The sequence below is a fragment of the Empidonax traillii genome, unplaced genomic scaffold (genome assembly GCF_003031625.1).
Source record: "Empidonax traillii isolate 1590-97213 ecotype Southwest subspecies unplaced genomic scaffold, ASM303162v1 scaffold125:size1524877, whole genome shotgun sequence".
Classification (NCBI taxonomy): domain Eukaryota; kingdom Metazoa; phylum Chordata; class Aves; order Passeriformes; family Tyrannidae; genus Empidonax; species Empidonax traillii.
This window is the reverse complement of record NW_020955318.1, coordinates 1,463,752-1,483,700: the sequence shown is the minus strand read 5'-3', so window position 1 is coordinate 1,483,700 and position 19,949 is coordinate 1,463,752. Positions and strand designations below refer to the sequence as shown.

Here is a 19,949-nt window from a genome sequence, read left to right as displayed (position 1 = left end):
GGTGGGTAAGAATTTTTTTTAATTATATTTTTATTTTGGCTTGGGACAACTGAATTCCAGGCGGAGGGAGCAGGCCCCGTGCTGGGGCAGCAGCCAGTTGTGCACCACAGGCAGCCACAGCAGCAGGCAGGAGCCATCAGGGTGTGGGTGAATTGAACTGCAGGCTCTGAGTCACAGGAAAATGATCAGAGGATAAAATTATTCAGTTTCTAAAGTGTCTGTGGGAGTCCTGGGTGGGAGAGGACAGTGCCAGGTTACTGGCTTGGACTCAATGATCTTAAAGGTCTTTTCCAATCCTAAATGTTTGTACAATTCTGTTTATTTCTACTAAACACCATATAAACCTTCATTACTGCAAGTCAGCTTTAGGATAAAAATCCAGCCTAAAACACTTCTTTATCTCACCTATTCAGCAGAAATACCTTTATTTAACAGATATAAAATGTCTTTCTAAGTAACAGAATCCTTAACAGGATTCTACATAAAACACAGCAAAATGGGTGCTATACCAATATCCATTCAGCTGAAGTATCTGTGAACGTCTTTCAAAAGTATTGTGGTCTGAAAAAAAGACCACTTACAAAAGAGTCCCTGTGGAAAGTAGCTCACTACGTGACATCACAATTTCTGCATTTTTGAGGTGTCCAAATTAATTCGTGAAACTGCTCCCCAGATCTCTTTTAAACTTACTTCTAAACAAACAGAAACAAATGCTATATTTCCTCCATGTTGATAAGCCATTTCAGCAAAGACTTAATTGCTCCTTTTCCTGCCTTCACACTGCTCTGAAGCATAGAAATTTTGATAAATAGAGAATTATGAACTAAGAGAAAGCCACTTGTAGAAACAATCTATTCAAAGTTTAACAATTAACATTTTTTCATGTGTTTATTGCATCAGTTTTTACTATTTGTATTTCATTCTTTGGGGTAAGGCTCATATGAAGGCTCTGGAATCTTTTTCTTCCAACTGAAAATGCAGGACACAGAGAACCAAGGTGATAGGTAGGAACTTGTCAATTTGCAAAGCAGATGTTTCCTGATGATCTGTCCAGAAACACAATAAACCAACACAAAAATAACACTTTCACGGTAGCAGCACATGAGAATACTTCCACTAGCCCAGTCATGATGCATAAAGCTAAAATTTGTAGTTATCTGACATTAGAATGGGCTATGATATCTCTAAGAATAGAGATTCTGAAATTTGAAAATTAGCACGAATAGAGTGAGCAGCAATAAATATTAAACAGCAGACACTGTGTATCCCTTTTAGATTGCAATTACGCCTTTTGCTTCTTATCTTCTTCTATCTGACGTCTGTTGCAGCTTCTCTCATGAAGCTGTTGAACAATGCAGTAGGGGTATATTTAAGTACACCATGACTTTCTGTCACATGCTGATTAAATCTTCCTCTTACTACTACAAATGTTTGATTTGAAAACCAGAAATGCATCTCCTACTTTTCATCTCCATTTATTTAAAACACAACAGATGACCTAATTTCCCTCAAATGCTTCTCTACCTGAAAGAAAAAATTACCTTAAGAGGACAGTGAGGGAGACAGTGCAATTACAATGGTCAAGATGATAAAGGTCATATTAAAAGTACAACTGGTTGCTGCAACTTTCAGTATATTTTAGGGAAACACAAAACCAAAGAAAGAAAAAAGTTTTAGCTTCTGAGAAAATTTCTACTTAGACAACTGTGGTAACATTAAAAAAAAAATATCGGGGGAGGTGCGAGGAAGCAAGAGGATAAGCAGGAGTCACATTCTTATTAGAGCAAAGGGTCAAGTGAGGGCAGTGACCATGCCCAAGCACTGTAGAGAGCAAAGCAGAGGCCTAAACTACTCTGCCATCCCAGATTAGGGAAATGTGATCATGGTCCTCTAAGAACAATATTTTTCAAATGCAGGTTATGAATTAAGTCCAAGCTTAGGAAATGCAATTTTGAGGGGAAGAAGCTTTCAAGTAACACACCACAGAGCTTCTGAATTTTCAAACAAAATGACAATACAAGACCTTTTCAGTGTTAACAGACATATCCCACTAATTTTCTTCTGACAACCTATTTCTGATGAAGAAGTTATACACAAACTAAAAATTAGTACCAACCTTTATTCACAGAGCAATGTTTTGAAAAAACAAAACCCCTTGTATTCCAAGTATTATACCACCATAAAGCACATGTGACATACAAACCTTTCTTCCTCATGTACTTTTTCATATTAATCTTACTGGCTAGAACACAAGAAAAATAAAACCCCAAACTTTTTTCATATCCTTTCTCATTTCAGCTTTATTCTAAACCAAGTCCTTTGAAAATCTACAGCCACTAGATGGCAATGAAGAGCTTTAAGAAACAAGCTGTAACCCACTGGAGAAGAGGAAACGAGCCACAATAATTAAAGCACTCTTTTAAAATTCAAACACAGAGAAAAACCCTCAAAAACTATAACTTACTGAACAAAGAAACAAACTTTTGGAGCTGAGAAAATTTTAAGTTGAGTTAAAAATATGAAAAAGAGTGTGAACATTCACAATTTGAAGGGATTCTCTTATGTAACAGGCTCTTACTCACTCTTCAGGCAGAGACAAGTACAGTCTTGGGGCTTTTTACTTCATATTTACAGTTCCAGGAACTCACATATAGGAGAGATTAACTATAAATTTTCTATCCAATATAGTGTGAGTAAACTATCACTTGCTTTATATTTTTAATTTTCACAGAGAATTTGAGAAAGTCTCTTTGAAATGTATAAAATAACTGCTGGAAACAGTTCTCTCATAATTATTTCCAATGTAAATAGGAATGTAAATGTTCATGTGAGAGGCTGGCTTTCAGATAACTATAAAGAGGAAAAAAGAAAAGTCACCTCCCCAAAATAAGTAAGGTAATTTATATAAAGTAAATTCCAGTACTACTGATGGAAATAGGGTAGGATGATGTTTGGTGGAACAAATGAAAATACTTTTCCTTCGAACTTTGATTTACAAACCCTACCTCTCTTTAACCACAAAAGTGACACGGAGTGGGAGGCAAAAATTCTTCTGAAGTATTAATCTGAGTAAAAAATAGCAAAAAAAAATTCTGTTGCAGAGACAGGTAGCTGTGTCTGGTTCTTCTGAACTTGTTTAGAATTTTCAGTACAAGAAGTAATAGTAGAAGATCATATAGGATATAATTTCTTCACTGCATTTGTAGCATATTCTCTGAACACCTCTTCTCTATGCCATGAGCAGGCTGGCATTTTCTTGCTGAATGTACAGTAAAACAGCACAAGGTGTTCCTCTGTGAGGTAAACTTGATCTAAAAACCATGTGATATCTGTTCGGGATTCCTTCTGTGAGCTATTTCATTACTGGAAGTATAAAAACGTGGTATGTCATTCTTGAACAAAACCTATTCCATATTTGTTAGAGCTGCTTGACGAGATGCAGGTTCAGTGTTTCCTACTTGCTGATATAAACCAGAGTGACTGAACCAGGGTAACAGTTTGGGACACCAGGTCTCTGCAAATACTTCATGTATTTACCATATCCCTACAATATCCTGTTACGGACTACTGGTTCCTCAGAAGAGGCTCTCTGTGATGCTCCTTCTATGCATCTTTAAGTATTTGTGATCAGTGTAATTAAAACCATGGGCAGTTTTAAATGAAGCTAACACTGGAACTGATACTATCGAGAAAAGGTCAGAGGATCAACCTCCAAAAAGTAAAGGGCACCCCCATAGTATCTTCTTACACTATAATTTCATGGGCCGTTCAAGTGAGGCAAGATCAACCTCCTGTTAGACTCCAGGTTTAGTAACTCAGTACAGCAAACAGAAACAAGCTGTTACTCATCTGTTCTGACAGATCTGTTCCATCAGACCAACTGGAAACCAACTATTTTTCCATGGCAAAAAAAAACCAAGCTGAGATTTGTCTAAGGATGCTCCCCTTTATTCCAAGCGAGGTTAAGGGAAGAACAATCATTTCTAGTGGTTTCTAAGTCTCGACTGCAATAACACGAAGAGAACCAGGTTTGAACTTTGGCAGTGCCTGGAATACTGTGTTAAATCAGACAATCATCAAAGGAGAACACAATACTCCTTCAGGCCAATCAATACAGAGAAAATATGGCATTTCAAGTAGAGAAGCTACCCTAACTTGCCAGGAAGCAAGGGGTAGAAAGTAAAATAAATTCTATCAGCTCATGTTATTGCTACCTAGTTCTGATGCACTCAGAAAGGTTTACTTTTTCAAATCCTCCAAGTCATCCTTGTTCATCTTACAGAAGTATATGCCTTCAGGAGAATTCAGAGGTTTCTACCAGCTAGGTTTTTTTATATTCAGTGTGACATTAGAAGGGAAGTTTTTCCTTTGTGCCTGTCAATTCCAAACTGGGTCAAGCAGGAGGTGTGTTTGTCAATTATCCACATTGTTCTGAGACTCCCTTTTCTTAGGAGCTAAAGAGCTAACATCATCCACTAAGGAATTCAATATAACAACAAACAAATGAAAAATCATTAGATGCTAGGGTGCAAAAGATGAAGCAACGAAAACCATAGGGTAAGCCCTGAGAAAGGTTATGCTCTCAAAAACAACAGCATTATCCAGAGAGCAGGAACACTCAGTTCAGGGCTCAGAAATTACTGGAGCTCCTTCACTAACAGCTGTAAAAGAAGATGCACCCAGAGCATTCTCATGCTAATCAGCAGTGATAACGTTTAAACTCAGAACAGCACGTAATACAAATACACCAGCCGGGCTCACAGTCTTTGGATGAACTGTGTCTTGGAATACAAAACACTTCAGTCCTTCAAACTGCTATATGTTCACACTGTTTAGGCTCTGAAGAGAGAGGTCTCAGTTAATGGTAAATATGGAAAAAAATACAAGCACAGACCAAATACCCACACTCGACAGGAGTAAATATCACCTGAGTCTCTATCAGTTGAATGTCTCTGAAAGATGACAGTCATCCAACAGGAATCATGAGGCATAAAGTCTTAAATTCAGCTAAAGCCCATCTCTGAGCTTCTTACCACCTGGCTTCTTTAACCGAAAAAACATTAACTTTGGGAAGTGCAAGACTAATATGAAGAGTCAACTCAAAGAGGAAAAAAGTCTCCTTTCATTATTGTTACTTACAGACAAGCATGAAGAATTCTCAAACTAACTTAGAAAGTCTCCATCCACGTGACAACAACCTGGAATTGTGTTTCTATGATGCCTATTTCAACCAGGCCACACTACGTGAGATCTGCACCGTCTGCAGCAGTGTTTTCAACAGAGTATTTCATCATCTACTAAACCTCATCAAAACACTGAAAGGTAGTTATTATGCCATGCAAAGTTTATTAATGGTAAGTATTTTCCATGACCTCACAACAAATAAGATTTAAAGACTTCCACCTCTTGTTCCAGTTTTTTTTTAGGTTCTATATTTATTTGAAATAGATGTCAAATTTTTAAAAAAATTCCTTTTGTAACATGAATTCTTGAATACAAAAATAGTACAAACTAACTTACTCTTTAAAGATCAAAAACAACTCACTTTAGAAATGGTACTGAATGTAAAAATGGTAAAAACTTCACTGGCCAGTTACATAAAGCAACGTTAAACCTTTACTAATTTTGCTCAGTCCAGAAACATGAAGAAATAAAAGGCACATTCTGTTATAAATAAAACAGAAGCAATTTAAAAAAAAAACACCTCAAAAGAAGAAAAAAGAAATACTCTAATTCATCATTAAGTACCTTAGGGCACACGTAGATCCAAGGATTTAATAATGGGCACTTTTCTTTATGCTGATAACAACAGGACATCATGACTGATCCTGAAAGTCTGGGAACCAGCAGAACAGTACCAGAGACTGCATACGTGGTACGCCCAAACTTAAGAAAAACTAAAATACTTAAACTAAAGAAATGAATCCCTAGTATGTATGGCAAGAGGCAATGGGCAGAATGTGATGCACAGAAAGTTCCACCTGAACATGAGGAGGAAATTCTTTACTGTGCAGGTGACCGTGCACTGGAATAGACTGCCCAGAGAGGTTGCAGAGTCTCTCTCACTGGAGATATTCAAGAACTGTCTGGACACAATCATCTGCCATGTGGTCTGGGATGACTCTGCTTGAGAAGGGATGTTAGACCAGATGACCCACTGTGGTCCCTTCCAACCTGACCCATTGTGTGACTCTGATTTCACACTTTCATTTCATACCCATACCAGAATAGCCATCATTTCACCACTGTACTATTTGATAACCAACATCCAAGCATTCTGGTCATCTTTTGCCAAGCTCTGAAATTCTGGTTTGACATGCTTCCATTTTTAAAGAGGTGAATCTGAGATACCTTTCTTGAACAAATGCAGCTGTTCTGAGACAGAACACTGAACTGCACCTCGAAAAAAAATGGTGAAAGAATGCCTAGTTTCAGTTAGCAGTTGTTTCAAGCAGTGAGAAAACAACGACCAGTTTGCCAAACCTTATTGGCCATGTATGTGCCACAGTGACTTTACAGCACCAAGTGAAGTACACACATATGTTCAAGGCAATAGGAATCTAAGGCAATACTGTGAAAAGCTCACAGGCACTTTCACAAACTGTTACCGAATAACAATTTGAATCTTTGCCCTGGATACTTCAGAACAGTTATGTAAGTTTTCCAAACAGTAATGAAACTTTTAACAATCAAAATTAAATACTTTATCTTTTTATTTTCATCCCACTTTTGATGCAATTTGTTCTCCAGAATTATGACACACAGGACAGCTCTGAAAAATGTTCCTACCCTTACGAGCTGCTGTGGCCTCAAGAGAACAAAGTTACAGATACACTGTTTAGAAAATCACTTTCTTGTCTGCAGGCACACCCCTCATTTTTGGGGAGTAATATGCTTAACTCATCTGAGATAAATTAACTATGCAACTCTTGAATGACAATACAATCTGAGGAGATAACCAGAGGTCCCTATATTGTCAGGATAAATCTTTCTGGCTGTTGAGTTTGCTGCTGAGGGTCAAAGTTATCATTTACTGATAGTACAGCCTGGGACTGCAACCCCTTAGCATTTAAACCTGGCAGAGAGCAAGAGGGTTGTGCAGTTATACAGCAGGTACACAGCACACTTGTTGGCTTTTGTGAGCATCCTCCTTTTTCACTGACTTCCTACTTGAGTCACATCAAGAATTTCACAAAGATCCAAAAAGCACTTTGAGTAAACAATTCCATGGAGCTGGACACTGCTTGAAAGAAAGGACTTGAGACACTGGCTAACAGAAAAGGCAGCACATATTGAGTGACAAATACTTGGGCACAGAATACTGAAGAACAGTTGAAAATACAGCCTGTATTTCTGTGATTCAGAAAGTCATCAGAAAGTGTGACTTAGATAAGCAGCAATACTGAGAAATTTGCAGACTTAATTCTAACATTCCTGTTTTTCTAACACTGTCACATACAAATACCTTAAACCTCTAATGTCAGAAAGCCGCAGAAACATAATGATGTAACAGGACTTACACAACAGCAGCAAAAGAAAGGTTAAAACTTCAAAACCATTAATGTGTTGAATATGTGGTCTTTTGTGTGGTGAACAAATAATAATAATACAAAGCATCTGAAAAATAACCAAGTATTGCACTACTTCAGTGAAATGTAAAATGTAGAAAAGTATCACTCATAATTAAAGGACGTTCTATTTCATCAAAAGAGGACTATAAACCTGCATATGAAGGACCATCCTATTTGCTTGTACTAGTCATGCAATAAAAATATCACACAGACTACAAGAAAAGACTGCACAAAAATATCACAAAGACTACAAGAAAAGACTGCACAAAAAGCACCTCTGAAATTCTTCAGGAAAACACTCTTTTACAAATAGTCACTGTGGATCACCTTATTTACTCCAGACTTAAAATGCAAAGTTTAAAATGAAAGCCATTTTACTTCAATGGAAGAAAAGCTTCACCCACAGAAAGGGAACATGTTGGTAGAAATGGACATCACTGCATTGAATGCCACAGGTTTGCAGCACTTCTTACATAATTAAATGATTTATGAGAAAGTGTTTTGTTTCGTGTTTCTTCAGATCACACTGCATTCTGAGGAATTCTGCAAATTATGCACCAGACTACACACTATAGTTTTCCCGGCTGGCAGCTGTAGAGGCAATTCAGGAAAGCATAAAGACTTACCTTTTTTCATTTCCATATGATTTCTGCGCAACTTTTGCATGGAGTATTAGCACTGTTTGGTCACCTCGCTCCTTCAGGTAGTTTCGCATTGCTTCCCTAAAAATTAAAAGACAATATAAGCTTTGAAAGGTCTTGTGGTTTTGTTTATAATTAGAAGATAGTTTTAGGAGAAAAACCCCAAACCCAAACACCTGAAAAAAACAAGAAGGCAATCATTAACAGAGTCAAGATGTAGTCAAGATGTATTTGCTTACTGTTTAAGACAATTACACAGGAAAAAGAAGCAACTATCTTGCATGAAACTAGCAATAGGGGTCTGTGAGAATTTTCAATTACTGTTTTCCAGAAACAAAAGATGCTTATGTCAAATCGTACCAATGCCAATCACTACACCATGTTCAGAGTCCTACTACATAAAGTATGATGCCACAAATACTTGATTAGAACATACTTTATTAATTCAATATTTTCTTCATGAACAATTTAGTATCTCATAATATTGACAAATTGTTTAAGTTTAACTAAATCAGTGTAATGTTTATATACAAGCTGTCTTTTAGTTGTGAAGATACTAAGGAAAAGTTAAATTCTTCAGCTTATTGTTTCATCTTGTTTTCTAGAGAAAACCTCTACTTCCTGCATACAACAAGGTTAAAAAAATTAATTTTTAAAACTTTTCTATTGTTCATCATCCCTGTAAAGACAGACGTCATATAAATGCTATAATTACCCCAAACACACCAACAGCAATTCCTCGAGAGAACTGAGAGAACAATACACCCTATCATTCTTCTGCATAATATTCTAACTGTTCATTAGGCAGCATGCCAAATTCAACACCCTAGGGATTAGCTGTGCTGGAGTGCTGGCAGGAACACTTTTAAGTTCCTGGAGGAGTTTCTGCGGGTTGAATGCCCACCAACGCACTCATTTTCAAAGTCATCAACTAGAGAAACAAATTATGAATTTATCAGGAAGTTATATGAAGAGATTAAACCCTAAACAAATGGAATTTTTCGCTTGGTTGGTTGAATTTTTTTGTTTGTTTTTGGTTTTTTTTGTGAATGGCACCAACTGTTGAATTCCCTTTGGAGAGATCTAGAAAAGCAAATACTTCTTGTGGAAAAAAATGATGGAAGATAAAAGGCAGTATTTTATTGACAAGACCTTTTCCAAAAGAAATCTCCTCACACAGTTTCATAGAGCAAAGCAAGTGCATTGAGCGGGGGTCGGGATGGACAAAAACAATCCAGCTTTGCTAAGGTTGTTTTGCAAATCTTGTGTTTGTCATGGTTGCATGAGACATGATTAACGTCTAGTGGTTAGTGTGCAGATTTTCTGTCTAAACAGCAGGATGTAAGAGCAGACTAAAGACTTCAGTTACTGTTTTAAATTTGAACACTAACTTGATCTACTCATATTTGGCATTGCTAAAACTGACGTTTATCCACAAAAGCAAAGCTGGAAGAACTGTCTCAAAGCACACAGACTTACCTATTTACAACTATTGTTTAAGAATATATTTTAAAACACAAAACATAATTCACTGTGAAATTATTATTACACACTTCATTATGATATATATTAGCTGCATTTGTTTAAAAACTTTTAATCTGACAATTTGAAATACCCTATCAAGAGTACTGTCATACTAAATTAAGAACATCTGTCATACTAAGAACTTTTGACTTGACTACTACTAAATAAAAACAAAAACCACTCAAACCCAGCAACTCATGCAGAAAACCACTAGGTGCTATCTAACCTTTATTTAGCATTTTATGAGGATGAAATTTTGTCTTTTCTACTGGTCTGTTGCTACAGTGGATTTGAACAATCCAAGCTCCTGGGAGAACTATGGGTGTTCCCCTCCAACCCCTCACACTGATAAAGAAAACACATAACCATTACAATTCTTACACATTATTTTTCGTTATTAAATCTTAAAACTCTTCATGAAGGTAGTACTTTTATAGTTCACATCTAAAACCAACTAGCACAGTATGAACAAAGTGCTATTCTGCTGGAGTTTGCATGACAGTGAATAGATTATTAGCCAAACCAGACTGTCTTTACACAGAAAAATCCACAGTAATTTTCCAATAAGTGACCTAAATGCTTTTAAGTGTTTAGAGAAACGTTTTACAGTATTACATAAATTAGTCTTAAAAATCTGTGTGACAGTTTGTTTCACTTCATCAGGAAAAAAGTTAGGTTGCTTGTTTCCAGCCTCTATCAGCACAGAAAGGCTCTACAAGCTGCTGCTTCGAAGGATGATGAGTACTTCCCAGATGCCTACCCTGTACTCACAGGAAAGAATACCTAGCACACCTAGTACCTAAAATCCTGCATGTGGAATTTACAGCAAAAAACCATGGTAAAAACTTAAAAGACCTTTCACTTAATAGTCATTATTTTTGTTGCTTTTTTTTAAATCACAGAATATAAATCCTATGAGCAACTTCAGGGTGATATTAACAAATGTAACTACTAAAGATGGAAAGCAGCTCATTCCTTAAAACAGAGTATCTTCAAATATCCCTGAAGACTGGCAGGTCAACAGGAAACAGCCATGTTTCTTCAAACTTTAAGTCAGTACAGATCAATTTTTCATTAAGATGAAGTTTAATGATGACACAAGCTAACCTGAAACTTATCCAGAAATGCAATGAGACAGATATTCGTAAAACAAAATGTAAATGCTCCCTGCCCCAAGTGCTAACATGAGGCATCGTTTCATTCAAAATACAGGTTAAGTCAGAGTGACAAGGGGCTTCCTCTATTACTACAAAAAACTACAAAATAAATGGCATATCTTTTTTGCTTTCAAGCAAACCATGGATTTTAAAGCCTGCAGCTATTTATAATGGCCTTGGTTTGTGGCATGCAATAATAAATATTTGCATAGACTGTGTTACAGTAGTTTGAAAAAAAAGGTGACTACTTAACAGCTTCTGGTGTAAATACTTCCAAGGCAGACCAGTAGCAAATCAGGCACTGTGCTCCAGTCACTCTAAGCAGTTTTCAGAATGGACTGACAGGATAGTACTATTTGATACTCTCTGACTGTTTAGGTTTCACCAAAAATTGGTTAAGATCACTCCTTGACAGCACTGTGCTCAATTTTGGAAGCCAAAAGTGTTACTTTACACTTCAGAAGGCACTTTTAACCAAGAAACAAAATCAGTTCATTCCTGGTGATTTAAAAGTAAGCAGATTCACATCCTACTGAATAATCTACAATAACTGATGCATAGCCAACACCATTTCTAAAAATGCCTTTTGAATTTCATATTAAAAACAAGCCACTCTGTTTGAAATTGTATTTCTGGTTAATGATTGCATATATAACAGAAAAGCTTTGATATTTACAATTCTAGGATTAGTAGGCCACAAATTTTTAACTTACAAATTCTTCTGAGAATGAAAAGGATAACTTCAGCAAATTGTTAAATACAGAGTTTCTTTAACGCTTACCTGGTGAGCCGTTTCGGTTGAGGTCGCTCTCCAAATTTCCTGAAAAAAGAAGAAATCACTAATGTAAAACAAAAAGATTTAGTAATAATTTTACAGTGAGATACAATCCCAATTTTACAGTTTTTGAAATTGTACTGGAATTTGTTGTGTTTTCTTTGTAATTTCCTAGATAGATCACTATCAAAATATCAACCACCTCCTCACAACAGCTTTTCCTACAACAGCAGAGGGTTTTATTTGGAACAGTACATAATTTTCTTTGTTAATTCAGTTTCCCTCAGAATTGCTTTTGAAAAGTTCAGACACCAAAGGAATGTAAAAAACCAGGAGACCTTTGCCACAGAATTGACCAGAAGTGCCAATAACAAGGAGTTACTATCAACATACAGAAATTAACAGACATATCTCTAAGCTGACAAATCACACTGAATGCTTCCTGTCAGGACAATTTCACAAAAATCTGTTTTTCCTTCATGACTGCTTACAAAAAGGATGACAATGTATTTCATAAATGCCAGTACAGAATTATGGGAAAAATCTATTTCCTGTGGAATCCATTCCTATGGAATGCAGCTAAGCTTGATCCATAAATAGCCTGTTATACCCTCAATGGTTTTTAGCCATAAAGTATTTTGAGACAGCTGTACTTCCTTCAGTGCTTTAACACCATTCTTAAGAGAGAAATAACAGGTTAAGACTTTACACGAAAGTCTTTATTTACATAAGACACCAAATATACACACTGGAGAAACATTCTTATTATCAAAAACATCCTCAGATTAAGCCGAAATGGTTAGGTAAAAGATCTCAAAAAAGGAAGACTGTACCCAGCAACATACGTCTGCTCAACCTGGTAAGGAAGTATAACCACAAGCTAAAATGATGACAAAGACAGGAAAAAGAAGAGAATACAAAATCCCACAAAGCAAAAACAAAACAAAACAAAACGACAGGCTTATCTTAACACCTTTCTATCTAAAAATAAACTGACACCTAAGAGGCTGTGCTTTTGGTGTCAGTGTTCATAAATATCTCTATGATTTGCCAAACTGTTTTTTAAGCAGGTATATCTTTCCCTTTATGCTCCCTGGATAGGGAAAAGAACTGTCTTCTACTATTTCCCTACAACAGTGTTGGAGGCTCTGTAGGAGAACAAGAACTTGATCATTAAGTAATGTGAACAGAAATTTCCCTGTCCATGCAGTGGATTTGTCCTGGACTTTATAGCAACGGGTAGTGAAATGATTTCATACATTCCAATTTAATTTCAGTAATTCTAGAAATATACAAATGTATAATTACATAACTATTACCATTTCTAGAGCTGAGCAAAATAGCACTCTCCTGAAAAGACAGTGGTAACATTCAGAAAATTTTACATTTATTTTTCAAGACTTGAGAAATTAGTCTTCTAAAGTACTGGCAGTCCACTCTACAAAGAGGAATTGAATAAACAACATGAAGCCGAATTATTATTTTTCAGCTTAAACAATGAAATAAAAATTTAATTTTCCAACCAGACAGAAGTTCCTTTCATGTTTTACTTTATTATTGTCAGTATACTGTTCACTTCTGACTTTATTTTAACTTTAAATGAAACCAAAACTCTTGCTGCAAGATTTGTTTCTATTTATTTTAAATTCTGAAGTGTACTGGACATAAACTTCATTTATAGTTTTCTTTGTGGTGTGTATCACTGCACTGTCGTATTTGTAATGCAGAAAGGTAACCAGAAACCCCAAACAGCTTTGCAGTTTTGCAGCGAGGAAGTTACATCCAAAGCCTTGCTGCTTCTAACACTTATCTTTTCAGGATATGCCTAGCTTCATCTCCTGAGCACACCCTGTGCCTCAGATTTTCCCTGGATAACAGTGTGAGTAGGTGTGTGTATCCCACCTCCCCAGTACCATCTGTGTAGCTGCAGCTTTCCCCTGAAGACCCAGGATCATTCTGTCTGGCAGAGGTTCCACTGTCTGTGACTCACTGACTAGACAACAGATTACCTTTAAGCAATACTCTACAGACAAACAACATCCCTATGGATTAGCTCCCCGCTTTTGAGCAGAACTATAGTCTTTGTTTCAATCCCTCTGTGCACCTCGATTCACCACGAGAAAACATTAAGAGTCACTTATTTTGGAGCAAAGAAGGCACAATGCACACCACGCTTTCTTGTACTGTGGCCAACGGATCCAACCCAAGATGTGGACCCAAGTACATCAGAACACCAAAAAACCCCTCACAGACAAAAACCTTACATGGCCCTAAGGCAACACATACCTTTGCAGAACTCTTGAGCGCAGGAGATACATTACCCTTGCACATACGCTTATCGTTAAAAAGAGTTTTATTAACAAAGCATCTACACAACGCAGTTGCACTTACTTAGAGAAATAAACTTCATCTTCCTCCTTAGTCAAATTCTGAATATACAGCACAGGAGAGAAGCACCAAAATCCCCACTCTTCAGAGACAGAGCTAAAGCTCTGGAGATGCACAGGGTAAACTCTGCTCTGACACTCAGTGCAGTACCCTTCTAAATCACACACCAGCTTTCCCTAGCCTTCTCCATCCAAAATAAAGTTAATAACGTCACTGCAATCAACTTGTGAACATATATAAACGCTACCCTTAGCAACATGAACCTTCCAAAGAGATGATGTAAAATAAATTGGGTAGATCTTTCACTATTCTTTCAACATACATTAGAGGGAGAGGTAGAATAAGAGGACATTGCATCTTGATATTTACTTAAAGTCCCATTTTTAATGTTTCTAAATTAAATTCAGCTATTTCTCCTCAATAATGTTATCACGACAGATAACTGATGGTTATGTACCCCAGCTCTGGTGTCACTTTCCTCTACCATCTCAAAATCATTTCAAAGATCCCATAAATATTCACCTCCCTACTTAAACATCAACAGCCAAAGTTAGAATTTAAAAATTATTATAAACAGAATAGGAAATGTCAATCACCATGTCATGGCATTATTCTGCCACACCCCCACAATTCAAAAAACTTGAAGCAGTGGAAAAAAGTTATCACAAGATAAAAAAGATACCACAAAAGTCAGTATGGATAATCAATAGTTTTCATATGCAATTGGCTAAAACCCCACCCTTCAGTGAGTCAGAGCATGAGAGAAAAGTGCCCAACTGATGCAGTGACATAACAGCCTAACAAAAAGTATGCAAAATATGAAAAGGAGATGGTTATTCTCTCTGTCTCACAAACACGGGAAATGGAAAATATTTCTAATATCTGAAAATTTAATTTCAGATTTTTTTTTTCTCCTTGCTCTACAAGTATTGTTAAAACTAAGTTGCTAGAATATATCGTGGAGGCTGAAAGCAGAAGTGTATTGAACAGAAGTCTGCTACAGAACTCTGTTAACTATAATGACCTATTTTACAACCTTGTTCTCAGGAAAACCTAAACCATGTTCTACCAGCAGCAAAAATATATCACAAGGATAAAAAAATCCCAAACCAGTCTATATTTACCCTGTCCTTCATATTCTTTCCTTATTCATCCATTACTGATGAGTAGCAGGTACAGTCCAGTATGTATACTCCTATGAACCAAAGAAGCAACTGCATCTAGGATGTCAGATTTTCAGTCACACCACAAAACTCAGATATACAAATTAGACACAAAAATTGGAAAAAAAAAAAAAAAGGTATCACATGCATTTCATTTAATGGTTCATCTGGTTCACTCTTTCCATATGTTCACAAACTGATGTAGAGATGTGTACACAACCTGAATGACAGAAACTATCCTCAACTACTACACAGAAGAAAAGACTAAGAGGTTTTTTTAATTTGTCTGGTGTTAAGACACATGAAATTGTAAGAAACACATTACATGTATGGTTTTGTACTAAATAACAGACATTGCACAAGCTGTGATTGTTGCTATTTCAAACTTTCATATTTGACTGGCATGTTGAAAAAAGAGCCAGTTCAGTCATTCCAAGGTTACCTGTCAGAGATGACACAGACTGCAACACTTTTCTTGCGTAGGTTTTCAGTGGCTTTTACTGTTATGGAATTTCTTTCCATACAGCGTATTTCTATTTCTCCTTTCTTTACATCCTGAAAAGATTGACGGATAACAAAAATGTGCACGGGAGGAAACTAGAAATATATCATAGGTCTATTCCTACAGTGGTTATTAGACAAGATAAATATATATCATTTGAAATCCCAATTACAAGTTATGTATCATTATACCTGAATGCTCACCAAGTTTCTTTCCTGTGCTGTGTTTTTTTTGTTTGTTTGTTTGTTTGGGTTTTTTAAATTTTTTTTTATTATTATTTTTTTTTATTTTACTATCCAAGACAACTGTTGTTTCAGGTGTCCTCTATGGGGATTCTGGACATACAGTCAACTTGCTGTTTCATTCACATCAGTTCCAACTGTATTCTATTAGTATTCCCTAAGACCCTGCACAGCAAATATGAGCGCGAGCATCAGTCGCACCATAAACACTTGCTGTTGGAGCAAGTTACACTTGTCCTAATAATTCTTTTCCCAGACCTGTATTTTCTCCAACCACTAGTTAGTATTCTATTATCTCATGTATTTTGGCTTCTTATGCTTTGCATCAATTCATTTCACTTCCACATTTTTGCACTGTAGACATAGCTTTTCTCCCACATCACATCCCAAATTATTCCTCTTTTCAAGTCCATACTTTTTATTTAGCAAATCCCAGTTTGACATTTAAACCTCTTTTCCCCATTGACAAAATGGAAGTGAACATATTCTTTTTCTTTTTACCTCTTTACTGCCCTTTTAAGTAACTATGGAAATGAACAAGTGCACTAACATTAATCTTGTAAGTACAGTAGCTAATTTTACTCAAACTTTTAATATTTTCAGGTTAGGTAAACACATGGCAAAATGTAAATTTCAAATGTTTACAGACAATAACAGAATGTCATATCCTTGGAATTCCTAGTTCAGATACAACATGTATTGTACTATAATGTTCTATGGTTGCAGGGGGATGAATTTTCACTGTTTCCATCATCTACACAAAGGAGCACAAAGAAATTTATCAGCAGTTATACGCCTCTACTACAAGTACCAAATTTATTTTCTGGAGATAACTGTTTTGGCTGAATTTTGTTCAACAGTTCTATATGTCAAGTCAATTTTATGGAAAAATTAATAAATGAAAAGTAAGCACAACAGTTTTGTCATCTGCAAGAAAAAAAAGTATGAAAAAAAAATATCTATAGAAATCACATGCTATCCCATCCTCAACCCTGACTGCAGATCTGTGGTCACTGAAAAGCTCTAGCATCCTCCTGCCTGGAATATGAACTTTAAATTTATCCGGTATTGGTCTTCAGCCAACAACATCCTTTTTACAGTCCCTGAGAAAGTCCATTTACCTTTACTTACTGAGCACAGAAGCCTTGAAAAAATATTTCCATAACATTCAAATAGAGACAAACTTCAGCAATTAGAAATTCTATCTTCACTTGGCTTACAGACTGACACATTTTGGCATCTAGTAGGAATAGCATGGATCTTTCTGTAAATAATGCTCTCCAGAGAAGCAAAAGGCAAAAGGGAGTTGTCAAATTGGACTACAGCAGGAACAACAGCAGAGCTGACAGTAAGTGTATTGGAGAGGCCAACATGGGGGAGTAGCAGAAACAGTGTGGATTAAGAATGGGAAGACATAAGAGTTGCTAAGTGAAAAATATGGACCTGAGAACACTGTGGGCAACGGGGTACCAGAAAAGCCTGTGGCAGGACAAAACATTCAGCTTTAACATCGGAATATACAAAGACTGGTAAAAATACACTACAGTTACTGTTTTCTGTGTCGACTTTTTCATGACAGAAGTTTTCCTGGTGTCTTAACGTTGAAAATAAAAGCAAATACTTGCCTTACCCTGAAGATTGCAAAAATACATTATACAAAAACAGGCTGCCCGGAGAGCTGGTAAATGCCCCATCCCTGGAAACATTCAAGGTCCAGTTTGACAGGGCTCTGAGCAACCTCATGTAACTGAAGGTGTCCTTGCTCACTGCAGTGGATTTGGATTAGATGACCTTTAAAGCTTCCATTCAAAACACACTAGGGTATGATTCTATTTTACAGTTATAGCAGATATCCATGTATTGAGATCTATTTTCTTTTTGACTTACAAAAGTGAAGAGATCAGGTGGTGCTTAACTGCCCAGTAGGCAACTAAACACCACTCAGATGCTTATTTCCCCCTGCTTCCACACGACTGAAGAGAAAAGCATGAGTAAAGAACAAGAAAACTTGTAGGTTGAGATAATAAAGTTGTTTAACAAACAAAGGAGAAGTGGAAGAAGAGAGAAACAATGAGTCAAACACTCACCACCTCCCACGAACAGATTGATAACCAGCCAGTTCCTAAACAAAAGCTGGGTAACCTCTGTTAAACCTCCCTCCTCCCCAGTTTATTGCTGAGTATGACATTATAAGGCAAGGAATATCTCCTGGTTACTATGGGTCATCTGCCTGGTTGTATCTTGTATACCCCTCAGTCACTGTGGGGGGAAGGACACCGGGCAGAGTGAGAAAGAGAGAAGGCCTTGACGCTGTGCAAACACGTTCAGCAAGAGCTAAAATATCAGTGTGTTATCAACACTGTTCTGGTCACAAAGAACACAGCATCATAACAGCTGCTATGAAGAAAATTAACTCCATCCCAGCCAGACCTAGTAAAATGAGAAAAAAAAAAATGGATGCTTTCTGCACAGGCAACAAGTTTCCTGTTCAATGGAAAAGTTTCACCCCCAAACGCCTGACTGCCAGACCATTTCCAACTGGATATACACACTTGCTGGTGCTTTTTACTATCTAGCAAAGGCCTAACATCATTCCCAAACAGCAAATGATATATCAGTCCTGTTATATCATAGCCTGTCAGTATTTGCTGCAGAACATATTAGAAGAACTCTTTAAAAAGCTACAAGAGATGACTGTAATACCTTAGTACAGATTTTGGAAACAATCTCCACACAAGTGTCACAAGGAAACTTCCCTGGAAGGAAGTTACTGCTCAATTCAAACATTTCAGTTCCATCTCCTGTAGCACAAATGCTTCAACACTGTCACAAATAAGATACGGCAATCACTAAACCAGGGCAGTATAAGATCCAGAGACTCATGGAGTAGTAAGTCCCACTTGTCTTAAATAAAGTTGTTGAATAAACAGGTTTTGAGTCAAATACAGTGTTGTGCACAGGCTTGCCAGGGGCTTGAGATATTTAGGAATACTAAATTAAATACAGAATAGAGTGACTAAGGGAAATTTTTACTTCCCCAGAGGAGATCAGAGGGAAACAATGCTTCAAACAGGAGTTTAATGAAAAGAATTTCAGACTTTTACATAGTCCCTAGAGACATTTCAGAATACACTATGCAATTCACAAAGAAAGAACCTAAGAAAATCTGACCTCTGCTCTCCAGCGATACAAAGTGACAATGAAGTTTGGTGAGAGGCTCTAGTTAAGTTCCAACCCTCATTGTAACCAGGCCTATTACTTTCTACCATAAGAAACAAAAATACTTTTCAAAGAATTAATTTCGAGTTGCTTTGTGATCAGTTCCCAGAAACCTACTAAACTACAAGTCACCAGTATGAGATCTCAAGGTTTATCTACTGAAGTTATCGAAGATCCAGGAAAATGAAATACCGAGGTTTTCATTTAAAGTTTGAGGATTGATATAAAAGTATTCCTTTTCAGTTGCTAACAGAGACATCATCTGAGACAAACTGAAAGAGACGGATTCAAGTAGCACTCTGGGACTCTATTTTCTCTTTTTCTTTTAATCCTCTATCCTCTGCCCATTTCCAGCTTCAGTTTGCTTACCCCAGACAAATTAGTGAAGAACTGAAGAAGCACTGAGGAAAGTTCATACTCATGGACATTAAATATGCTTAAAATTATCCAAGCCAAGATATGCAACAGTGCCCATGTACAAGACACACTGAATTGTTCTCAGAAGCAATCCCTTAATTTGCCACTTGTTAGAAATGCTTCATTCAGATTAAACAGCACACTACAACCTACATTAAGAGTCAGCTGCCCCACATCAGACTTGTTTTAGTTTTGCAGATTTCTACATTTAGGATAACGTTACACCAACAAAAAGAAAGCAGCAGATGTACATTTTAAAACACAGGATTTTCTGTTAATGAAGGTATATTTTCTGGTGCACAGATTTTGGCAAAGACAAGATGTATATATTGAAAATATTTCTGTGCGTT

The 19,949-nt window shown here is 36.7% G+C and overlaps 1 protein-coding gene across 4 annotated transcripts in view; it reads right to left on the bottom strand.

Annotated features, from left to right (window-relative positions):
- Positions 1-19,949, bottom strand: part of RBPJ (recombination signal binding protein for immunoglobulin kappa J region) — a 149,342-nt gene that overhangs the window by 15,783 nt on the left and 113,610 nt on the right. For all 4 annotated transcript variants that reach the window (XR_003571180.1, XM_027883368.1, XM_027883370.1 and 1 more), the window contains 2 exons: positions 11,675-11,713; positions 8,198-8,293 (listed from right to left, as the gene is read on the bottom strand). Coding sequence is in view for 3 of the 4 variants with exons in the window: in XM_027883368.1 (XP_027739169.1) it covers positions 8,198-8,293; positions 11,675-11,713 (135 nt within the window). In the remaining variant the exon portion in view is untranslated. The remainder of the gene's footprint in view (positions 1-8,197; positions 8,294-11,674; positions 11,714-19,949) is intronic.